This window comes from Penicillium chrysogenum (genome assembly GCF_028827035.1).
Source record: "Penicillium chrysogenum strain IBT 35668 chromosome Unknown utg000002l_segment0_segment0, whole genome shotgun sequence".
Taxonomy (NCBI): Eukaryota; Fungi; Ascomycota; class Eurotiomycetes; order Eurotiales; family Aspergillaceae; genus Penicillium; species Penicillium chrysogenum.
The window spans coordinates 4,224,723-4,236,837 of NW_026622750.1; the positions used below are offsets into that span (position 1 = coordinate 4,224,723).

Sequence of the window (12,115 nt, forward strand, 5' to 3'; positions counted from 1 at the left end):
AGCCGGCGCTGATAATGGTAGCCCACGAAAACTTGATAGTGGGTATATCTTATATGGTGGACATCAAACATTTAAAAGCTCATGATTGTCCCATAGTGGATGCTATTATACCCTTCCTTTGCTCCAATAACTTGCCAGTGCAGCATCATCACTAGAAAGACCAAGCAATTATCATGGATCACAAGGTTTCGCAGGTATCAAAGAGGTCCAATACCCCGGACACAGAAGAACACAATGGTCTTACATGGCAAACTGGTACCGTTACCTTAGATCCCTTTCTCGAGAAATTACTCGGCTAACAATATATCCCATGGAGGCAATGAATCGGCTGAAAACTTCCGTCGGGCCGTTGGTCAGTTTAGTCACAGGGATCGCGGCCACACAAGCCAGGTTTTACAGCTGTCTGTTGACCAGTCCACTAGCTCCATATCTACAGAGGTAGCCACATCCGTTGGTAGCTCGAGGGACTATATGATGCCCAAAAGCGCCATAAAGGCAGAATGTCAAGATCTACCCCCACTGAACGTGAGAAAGAGAGTAGCCGACTCCTCAACCTTCCCACGAAAGCAACGTCGACACCCATCCTCTGCCTCTCAAATACAAGGCGGCTCACAAGGGGCGTCTCAAGAAATATATCGAAAGAGACCCCGAACCCTCACAACAATTAGTAGAAAATTGGCTATCGATACAATTCAATATCTACAAACGCTATCCGACCGCATCTTGATCTCCGACACCATCTTCCCCAGGGAGTGGGCCACGATGCATCTCGCCACACAATTGCTACAGAGCAGGTACGAAGATATCGTTGCGAGGGAAGAGATAGAATCGGACACCGCGTCCGAGAGTACTTTCTCACCGAAACAGCCAGAAAGGAAGTGCTCGAAGTGTGCTGCTGCGGATGAGGAGGAGCTGTATGATTGAGAGGCTACTCGTTCTTATTACCTTGTTGGCTATCCTTTTAGAATAACTGGTATTTTCGAAATGAACGAGCAAATATAGTGTTTTGTAACTAAGAATCGGTATTTAAAAACATGCTAAACTTCAAGCCTATCAGTCGATGAAAAAGGAACCTTCGGGTGCGGAGAAGTGTCGAACGATTTCCTGAGGGTGAGTGGACCACTCGACAAGCAAAAATAAATATATAAGCCAGCTGCATCTTGATCCCCAATCAATGCAATATCGATTAAAGGGGTCAGAAAGTACATGTATGTACCAGAAAAATCAGGATTGGAAATAGGAAGCAATATCATTCTTCACAAGTCGAATTGCCTCAAATATCAAAACCAGTCAGTCTTTGGGATATTCTACCCGCTTTGCTCGTAGGGATGCAAATGTTTGTGCTGCATTGTCTAAAGAACTGGAACATTTTTGCCGTTCTGTTCTGTTAATCGGCTCATGACTGCTGGTCCTTACAACTCGGCCGTTGGTGGTCGTTCTGTATCCAAATGTCAACATATTAATTCAGATGAACCGGTATGGCACCGCTGGTAGACTATAGCATGCTCCAGTATTAGTAAGACAGGAGAACTAGAGCGTCGATACCCAAATCAGCCGTGCCAGTATTCGTCGGACAATGGTGAGAGGGCGACTCGCCGTGCTGAAAGGCGAGCTTCCAAGTCAACGGCATACCTAACCATGACCAAGCCCACCGAGCTCATTCCTTTAATCTAGCCAAGATGGTGGTTACAGTGTTGGCTAGACGCTTGTCGCTTACAAGATGTGAAAGATCATTTAATGACTATGTAAGTGGAGCTCCCTATGCGCAGCGCAAGAATGCGTGGCGAGTTTGACATTTCATGGGCCTACCAATTACTGGAATACGCATTCCATGCTTAGCCCTATGCGCTCATTGAAATGAGCATGTCATGGGCGAAATTCCCTAAATGAGGCCGTCGCTATAGTGAAGCTGTCGCGTACTCTGGCTTATTTGATAGCTTCCGGCTTTTTTTTGACACATTGTTCAGTCATAAGAAACGTGGAGTTTGTTCCTGGACAGCATTTCCTTACCAGGAGGCGCCTTTATGGGTAACAAGATCCCGACGAAGTTGAGTTAGGGGCCCGATATGCTGGGAAGTGCGGCCACGTGTCGATTCGTATGAAAGTCCTCAATTAGCTCAAGACTCATGTCCGTGACGGCTGAAAGATCCCCTCGTGACCATAACTTATTTATACAGGCCTTTCCCTCGGCTTTCATCGGCCTTCATGTTTGCACAGAACACATCGCTTTGAGGATTTTATTTGAGGCCGTTTAGGGCCCGAACCAACTGGAGTGTTGGGCGTCCATCCAGAAAGAATATGCGTCTCTTATTTCCTACTAAATAAATTCGTCTCTATAAACTCTTCGATTTTAAGTTCTATCCGAAATAAGAAAAAGAAATTTCGGTTTATAAGTGTGTATATTATACTTCGAACGCTCGCCTTTCTCTATTTTATAGTGTGTATTATATTTAACTATCCTTTTCCTCCTTAGTTATCTTTTCTCTTTTTTTTCGCTCTATATTTCGCCTTTTATCCATTATCGTATGTAGCCGGACGTCGAGTAAGCTCCGTCAGTAACGACGGACCCTAACTTATACAACTCGACTTCTAGTGTTCGTCGACCCCCGCACGCAAGCTATAGCAGCCAATCGGAAGACCGATAACATGCAAGGCCTTGCAACCTCTCTATACGTATGTTGGTTGATACCGGCTATTCCTCCCGATTCGGACCCCTTCTCGATGTCGGTAGGACCTACAAGCTCTAAGGCCATGGCCTATCCATGGATAGTCCCAGGTGGCTTACGAGCCACGGACTATGGGCAAGCTAGGCTCAGTATCCACCAACTAGCGAATTGGTTGGATCACTGGATGGCCGTGGACCTGCCATTCAGGTGAGGAAGGGGCTCTCAGTTTGCCAATCTTTTCAGCCCCTGCTGTATATACACCACTTTGGCACGCCCTCGTTCAACGATTGTTTGGTCACAGTTTTACTGCCGATTTTCCTCACGTTGGATATTACGTTGAACCCGCACGTTAATGGTGAATAAATACATATGTACTTTCCTCTCCCTACGATATCATTTAATTGCGGTCAGATCGGTTTCGTTCTACTTTAAAAAATTGGAGACGACGGCCAGCCACTTTATACTCTCGATAGACGTGGGAAGGAAGGGAGGGGGGGGAGGATTTGTAAACAGCACCAATTCTCTAGTGCGATGGGTAAAAATTGTGCATTAGACTGGGTGTGCATTAGACTGGGGAGGACCATCACCGGCGAGAGCGGTGAGGGCCCGACTACTAAGGGGTATAGCAATTCTCCTAAAGACCGCAACATGATTTGTCAACGCTACAAAAATATGACTGCCAATATCCCGGAGATCATCCTGCTCTGCCAGGACGCAGACTTTATCACCGCCTTAAAAACCGCGCAGCAAGAGCACTGGCCCGAATTACCATCAAAGCTCACGATCACCACCATCAACTCGCGCCTAAACCGCCTCGACCCCTCAGTAACCTTCGACCTGATCGTCTCACCCGCGAACTCATATGGCCGTCTCGATGGAGGCTTTGACGATGCCATCTCATTAGCCTTCAGCCCGCGTAATGACCACGAAGCTCTAATGCGCGCAGTGCAGCTGGAGCTATACGAGAAATGGCGAGGATTCGCGCCGCCAGGCACATGCACGCTTGTGCAGTTCCCTGTGTCGCTTTTGCATAATCCCCGGCGCTGTGCCTGGGTGGCTATCTGTCCAACTATGCGAGAGCCGATGAATGTCGTCTGGGCCCGAGAGGTTGTTTATGAGAGTGTCTGGAGTTTGTTATGTGAGGTCGAGGGGCATAATCGGGCTTCTGAAGAGAAAATTAATCGTCTCTTGATGGCGCCCCAGGCTGCTGGTATTGGGAAGGTTAGTAAGGAGCGTTGGTCGGCACAGATGGTGCTTGCAATGAAACATTTTGTGGATGCAGTCGAAAGGCCGGAGCGGTGGAGTCGAATGCAGTGGAATGAGATCATGAAGGATTGTGACGAAGTTGCAACGACATGGAAGACAAAGGAGCAGAATAGATAAACTCGTTCCCAATGCATGGTCCTCGTCGTCTTAGGTCTGTATGTAAGATTATTGCTAGCCTGAGGCTGTCATGTTACAGTTCCATCTCTCCTACCAGGCACATTCATGAGATGGAATTCGGTCGTGTTGATGACGCGCTGTGAGAACGATGGACACGCAGCCCAAAGCCACTAACAAAGCCACTCACTAGTATCCTATGTGTTGCGGGAAGATTAGGTTCTCTGTGGCCAACCAGGTAGAGAAGGAGCCGCAGTATAAAGTACCTAGGTATAAATGGGTCCCCAGAAGGGCTGTTTGCCGGGTTGAAATGATACTGCAGAGCCAGGCTTTGGGTTGCGTCCATTGTGGTGCTGACAAGTTGGTGGAAGCTCTCAAAACACTTGCAATAAAAATCGTTCTCAAGCCCCTGTTGTCTGTGTTACTGCATTCCTTCGGCCTTCATCTCGGAAACCGACATTTCGGGCAGTGTTTTGGATTTTCTCAGTCGTGGCCGGGTTGTTTCCAAGGCCATGGTAGATCCGCGAGCCATAGAGATTTGGTGGTCCAGTAAATTTATCTCAGGAAGAGATGGCTTGATTTGTAGGGTAGTTGGTATGGTAGTAATAGGGATAGCATCTTTGGCTGTGTCCGTGGATCGACTGTAGATGCTTGAAGTGTTGTCGCGAGAGTAACCGGGAGTTCGATGTTGGAAAGGGTTCATATCGATCATGGACTGTCCACGTCTCGGCTCTCTGAAACCGACGTACATAGGGAACGGGAGTTACTAGCGTTTTAAGAACAGAAAGTCCATTTCAAGGGCGAAACAGTCAATTTGTGCTCTAAGATAGTTTCTGAACGGCTTCCCTCACATTCTCACCACCGTTGACGAACCGCGCACTCTTAGCCGTAGACCAGCACCGGCATAGTGCCAAGCTAGTCTCTAGGAATTTCACCAATGTTCCCAGGCGCCAAGTGTATTGCCATACTAAGGGGTGGTATTATAGAGACGTCGTATGGTTCTTTGACAGCGAGCGAACTTTTGTCTTCGCCCCACCACCTACTCGCGCTTTCAGATTTCAACTAACGAGGGCGACCATAACACGTGTCCACGGGTTACAAGGTATAGACAGATCATATCCCGCAGTTCGAATTCAGACTCCTATCTAGGATAATCATATGATTCTAATTGTTGTTAATATTGCCAGAGTAAACCTAGTCTCCGTGCGTCTCGCATTTCATCGGGGTAACCCGTCGAGACCTAACTAGATTTTGTATTCTACTTATTAACTGCTTAAACGCCAAACTGAAACTTCACCCAGTTCATAACCGCCGCCTTTTCTGCCCCAAAGCAGGCTCCAGGAAGTGGACTACTCGCTTTGACCCACGATAGCAGTAACGAGATCTCTGCGGCGGCCATTCTTGATTTTGATGATCTGCGCGGCCGAACTGGGCGTAAGCCTTTTGCTCATCGAGGAATTCCTGCGCCGATTTGGGGAAACCACCAATCCTTTCGCGAAAGGTATCATTGGCAATTTCAATTGTGACCATTTCGTCAAGGCTGGTGACCCGAAAATCAACCCGCTTTCTGAAGTATCCACAAAACTGGCAAATGTCAACTAGATCTATGCTTCCTAAATCAAGATCCTGACCAGACTTAAATCTGGCGCCGGGGAACTCGACAAGCACCCGCTGCAGGATCTCGGCAGGATTTGGTCTTGAACAAAGAACAGATCCCCGACAATGAAATGAAACATTACCCTGGATGGGAGTTTCATCTAACTCAAAGAAAAACATGGCTGACGCGAGAATAGTCCTCACAAGCTCAGCTGGAACTGCAAAATCCATATTCGACATCGCTTCCAGCGAGCACACATCGTCTCATCCAGGGAGCGTCCCATCGATTGCCTGGTCTAGTCGGAAAATATCAGGCGTCGACAGATGGGGTAGGTAATTCAGAGCTTCCAAAAACCCTTGCTTTCCGTCCATAGATGGAGAGGACATCATGGCCCGGAACAGTCGGGGAAGAGGCCCCTCCCAGATTCGACCCAGTATGCCCGCCCGTTGGACGACTGGGGGTAGATGTGGAGAAGCCTGTTCCGACAGAGAGGAGAAGGTCGTGCCGTTTCGCCATGGGCCAGATGATGCCTGACTCTCGCAAAGCAATGGCTAGTGGATTGTTCGCACGGACGCCACCGTCTTGCAAGAGACAAAGGCCTGGCAACCTTTTTGGTTGGAAGTAGCTAGAACATGTCAGCGTCGATCGGCGTGTTAGAATGCCTCATGGTGCTTGGACTCACATGGGCGCTGCACCACTGCATATCGACCTGTCAAAAGCTAACTGTTAGCAAGATCGACTACCACTGTCCAAATCAACTGGCTGCAAACGGTCACTTACGCGTCAAGTAAGGAAGAGTTTTGTTGGTCGTTGTGTGGAGTAGAAACTCGTAGGCGGTATTGGTGGAACGTGGACTTGTTCCTCGGTAATTGGCTAGCACGCAGGCTTTACCATCAGATGTGCGGCTTGCTACAATGGCGATCCGGCAACCCGCAGGATTGGCGGTGCGACATCGAACATGCGACGAGATGGGTTAACGGCTGCTTTCAAAATCTTCGACAGACCTTCGGAATCGTAAAGGCCATCTGTGGTCAAGTTGAACGCCGAGGCAAACCACCGGATAAAGCGAGGAATTGGGGTTTCGGATGAATGACAAAAAATGTTTCGCGCCATGTGCGGGAACGCATCGAAGCATTGTGTGACCGAAGATTGATTGAGAAAAACGTCAATTGCCGTCAATCCGCCTAGAGGAGGTTTCTTAGTATACCAAGCACAATGAAAGACTCGGCCGCTCGTCGTACGTACCTACACTGGTTCCAATGCATAGGTCCGGCAAAGATGCGATCGGAATGCCGATGCGACTTTCTAAAGCCCGTAGAAGGCCCAGTTGGATCAAACCGCGCTCTCCACCACCATCTAAACTGAGAATCACCGGGGGCTTCGTCGGAGGCAGTTGGCGAACAGTGACGTCGGACCTCTCCTCGCAGATGGGACATTGAGCAATCTCGAAATGGTAATCCCCAAGACGACTTGGCTTTCCGAAGATCACGACACAAGTGTCACATATTGCATGCTTGCACGGGAGCATATGCTCCGGGGGTCGACTCAGACAGACCAAACAAGTAGTGGTGGAGCGAAGCCCACCCCACCGGCGATACAAGCGACACAACGTCTCTTTTCGAATGGCTGCCGAGGTCTTTACTGCGCTCAATTGCGCAAGTGGTGCACGAAGCGGGATGAAACGCCAGCAATATGGTATTTGAACTCATTGTCCCAGATGCTTAGACACCGCTTCTCATAAAGTGCGGCGAACACCACGGTAGGCGAGAATCTGGGCAAATTAGCTTCTTAATTGGGTCAAGGAGAGTATGAGTCAAGAAATATGGTCATACCATGCATTTGAGGGGGATAGGCGTCCATCAAGAAGGCCGAGGCTACAAGGTCATCAAAGTCCTCCTTTGAGTAGCCAATGGATGTTTGCGTAACCTCCCGAAGGCAATCTTCTATCGTTTCGTTCCTCACATAGTCCCTTCGGGCTCTTGCCAAAAGATCAAATGGTGGTGCACCTTGTACCCGAGTGCTCCAGAAAGCGCTCAGATGAGACGCCGAGAAGCGTCGACAATTGCACATTTGCTCGGCCTGGACTATACTGAGCTGCTTAACGACCAATGTTTTCAGTGGCTCAAAAACGACACTGTCTGAAAGCCCGCGACGTGGACGCAGGTCCAGAATGGTGACTGTCCCAACATCGGTCAGCTTCTGGAGCTGTGCGCATTCCTGTGCGAAGGCCTTTGTTGCATGCTGACTGTTGGTCAAGATGATGACTATCTGCGTGGGAGCGGGAACAACTTCGTTGCCAATTGTGAGCTGTCGACGTGGTCGCTGTAGTAAGTTTGTCGCGGCTTGGATTTCAGGGACGGAATCGAGGAATAAACACAGGATCTGGGTTCATGGCAAAACGAGTTGCCTCTTGACCTCTTGCTGTAGCCTTGCAGGGGTCAACGTCCCATCTGCACCCGCTAGTGAGAAGGTTTGATGCTTTGTCGTTGAATGCTTGAGCCACTTGGAATCGCCCAAGCTTTGTTCGAGGCATAGACCGCTTTCAGCAAACAATATAGGATTCTGTGTATGGGCGGTCTTGGTGCTGAGATGGAGACGGATCAAGCCTGCGGGGCCTTTCCGTGTGATGTTGTTGTAGGGGAACAGAGCCCGTAAGGCTTTCTTGCGGTTAGGTGCTTCGCAGGATAGGTCTGCGTCAACAACAATCCTCGCAGGATAGGTCTGCGTCATCAATATGCCTCGCAGGGGGGTGCTGCGAAAACAAGACTACCTCGCAGGGGGGCGCTGCGTTACCAAGTTCTCTGCAGGAGACCGCTGCATTACCAAGTTCTCCGCAGCCTAGGCCCTGCGTCAACAAAGCGCCTCGCAGGGACATCTGCGACAACAAGAGCCTCTAGCCCGTGCAGGCACCTCTTCGTGGTGCTAGGGACCAGTATTCGAGTGTTCCAAGAGTATTCGGAGAGGCAAAGACCTGCGCAACATCTTCATCGTCTGTTCATTGTTCCGAAGGGTCATCATTGGATACATATAAGGGGCCCTAGTTAGATCTTCGCCAATTCAACAGCCAAAATCATAAGCTAACGACTGAAGCGTCTTCATTATCAAAGGACGTATTTCCCATTCCTTTCCCTTGATAGCTTGCGATCCAATAGCTTCCACGCTACAATAGAAATTGACATCTTTCATCAACATGTAGGCAAACAGAGATGAGCGTTGTCTTGGAATGCTTGTAGTGTTGAACCGTTAGTGCTGATGGGAATGTTGATGTGAGTGTTGATGTGAGTGTTGATGTGAGTGTTGATGTGAGTGTTGATGTGAGTGTTGATGTGAGTGTTGATGTGAGTGTTGATGTGAGTGTTGATGGGAGTGCTGATGGGAGTGTTGATGGGAGTGTTGATGGGAGTGTTGATGTGAGTGTGGATGTGAGTGTTGATGAGTGTGGATGTGACTGGTGATGTGTGTTGATGTGACTGGTGATGTGTGTTGATGTGAGTGTGGATGTGACTGGTGATGTGTGTTGATGTGAGGTGATGGGCGTGGTGGTGAATGGTCGGGCGGTGGAGGTGCTCACCGTCTAGACCTTGCCATCGGTCCATGCCACCCTCAGATTATGTAAGTTTCCTGAATAGGGGGTTCAACTTCAACTTCTGGAAATTATCGGGTATTTACGTCTGTCACTGTCACCTACCGCCATAACCACTGGTATAGTAGGTAATCGATCCTAATAACGGTGTATCCTGTTATATAATTTATTAGTTATATTGCTTTTATTATAAATTTGTTGCTGAGACTAGTAGACAGTATAATGGAGTAGATTTGTAGACTCAACATATTTTGTGGTCACATATATATATATATATTTGCACATATTGTAGTCGCATCCCTATTTATATTTATTTCAGATCACACTCTCAAGCCTCATTCAGACCAGACTCAACAGTCCACCGCTTTGACAAGCCTGGTTCAATCCATCACGCCCGTTATGTATCCTTAGTATTGTGGGACCTGTACGTGGCTAAAACATTGTAAAGTAAATGAGTGCATGAAGGGCTTGTTAACAAGCGGCCCATGGGCCAACCAACGCCATGCCCGCCCATAGACAGGTGGAAGTAACTCATTGCGAATCCATGGGCCTCATGGGCCGTGTCGAGGTCGATCAATATCCCCAGACGTAGCACGGAGGTTTTCTGGTCATCTCATCCACATGATAGATGTATCAATTTGTATTGATTCTATCTCGCAAGCCATCTCTAGTGCCATTCTGATCACTCGGTGAATTTGCATACAGCCCTAATTCGATTGAGCTGGTCGAATGCAAACACCAGACTGCCCTCCGTTGGTTCAACTATGAATAGGCAATACATACTCTCAAGATCAGACCTACCAGGCGTAGAAGCATTTGATGAGGAGCCGCTCGAAATACCATTTGTTGGCTCAACTAAACATCGTGATGCGATAGACTCTGCCTTGCGTAGTCGAAGTCAGAGCTTCAGTCGGCGATTGCAAGTCACTCAAGCCTACTATACTGTAGGATGGCTATATCCTAGAACCATCGCGAGTGTGAAAGTGGATTCGCAACAAAGAAAACCAAGTTATCGAGGGTTTTCTTTGACCCAAGAATATCCAATCGGCTCCTACATTTGGGAGTCGCCGCAACATTGTAAGTAATCCCCCAGTTGGTAAGTACAATTTATATCGCCAGCCGTCTCCCATGTATCAATATCCACTACTGCGCCCATACCGCCGATCGTTGCTTTCTGGGGCGTAGTACCCGGGTCAATGCGATCAAGCATGCTCTGCTGCCGAGAGAACACAGTAGGATAGCTCTGGGTGGTGTTGTTACAGACTCAAACTCACCTTCACAAAGGATATGCCTGAACAGTGATATGCCAAATGTCGTCCAGGGCGCAGTGAGTTTGACAAATATATACTTAATGCTGAAAGGATAGCCGACGCATGGGTGGACAGAATCCGACGAGTCCCTGGTAGGAGCTGCTTGCGCGCGATAGGCCAGAAAACGACATCAATAGACAGAGACACGCGGCCGGTTGACTGACCTGCAGTTTCAGTGACATCCAAGACATATGCGACTTTCTGGATATTTCTCGGGGTTTGATAGAGAAATGGGTGCTTGGGATCCAATCTACCAAACACCTGTTCCAAATGAGACATTTCCGACACCGACTTGATAGCTTCGTATATTTCCCCTTGGTTCGTTTCCGCTCGTTCGTATATCTCGAACACCTGAGCAATGCGGAGTAGGATCAGATGGGACAGTATCGGACGGTATTTTTGGCTCTTTAGTTGGCTCGGCTGTGCCTCGGTATAAACGGCCTTGTCTTCTCGGTTCGTAGCTGGTACCGAAATTAGCCTGTAAGTCAGAAACGAAGGGAGTTTTGCCTCACCTCCTTGCACGCGGCTTTGGACTAACAACATGGCCAACAGCGAAGGTAGGCTCCCCTGCCATTAAGCAAGACGAGACATCGACATTTCTCGGTGCTTGTCGGATAATCAGGCTTGAAAAGACGCCAGATGCCATCCGATAACAACGTGGGGCCACCCATTGGACGCCAGTAATCCAATTCAGGAGGGCTATTCTTTCACGGTCTTCAAATGCTGAAAGACACACGGTGGCATAAGCCATTGGAATTTGGGAAATGTATCGCGTAGACGCATCAGCACATGAACTGAGGTACAGAGTCGACTGAGAGAGAAGGGCTAAGGTAGAGACGATCAGAACTTTACATTGGCTCATCATCGATGCCACCAATGGTCATGTCGGGCGATAGAGCATGGGATCGCATCGGTATCGGGGAGCCCGAGCAGACAATGCACTTGCGCGCTTCAAATTCGACTTGAGTGACGGGACCACGAGGGCGCCCCCCTATTGTACGATCCAAGTCAGCAAGGCTTACCACTTGGACGACTTGTTATGACTTATCAGTTCATAAAGATCGCAGAATTTTTGCTTGGAACGCGACGATAAATTAGCCTCGTGATAATATCATATTACTGACAAGATCACTTACAATTGCCTTCATCAATGCAGTCACCATTCATGCGTTGTTGACATGATGTTGTACCCAGATCGTCGCAATCTCCGGCTGTCGCTTCGGAGAAGCCACGCTGGACGCACCGGGCAACTTGTCAGAGCCAAAGGCACGTGACGGACCCATCTGTGATAATAAATTGTACAGTCGTGATGGGATAAGACCTCGCGATGCGGCGGACGGCCAGAGGTTCATACACTTCGCCGATCATGGTATGAAGGCGGTGAGACCGAGGACAGAAGACGCGGAGCACGCGTAGTCCGATTCGGTGATAGGACTCCGCACAAGGATGTTTCACCGGCGACGATGGGCTGCTCCTACCTACAATGGCATGAAGATCAGTAATGGCGTTCGTGTTGTGGTGCAGAAAATACTGCACATATAACTGGATATAGTGCAGCAGAAGGCACGATAAATCACTT

The 12,115-nt window shown here is 48.6% G+C and overlaps 1 protein-coding gene across 1 annotated transcript; it reads left to right on the forward strand.

The window, feature by feature from the left end:
- Nucleotides 1-3,338: 3,338 nt before the first annotated feature.
- On the forward strand, nt 3,339-4,049 carry N7489_004904 (uncharacterized protein; the record flags this gene model as incomplete). The annotated part of the gene is made up of 1 exon (XM_056710656.1): nt 3,339-4,049. The coding sequence occupies one exon, from the start codon at nt 3,339-3,341 to the stop codon at nt 4,047-4,049; it is 711 nt and encodes a 236-aa protein (XP_056569077.1).
- Between the last annotated feature and the right edge of the window lie 8,066 nt (nt 4,050-12,115).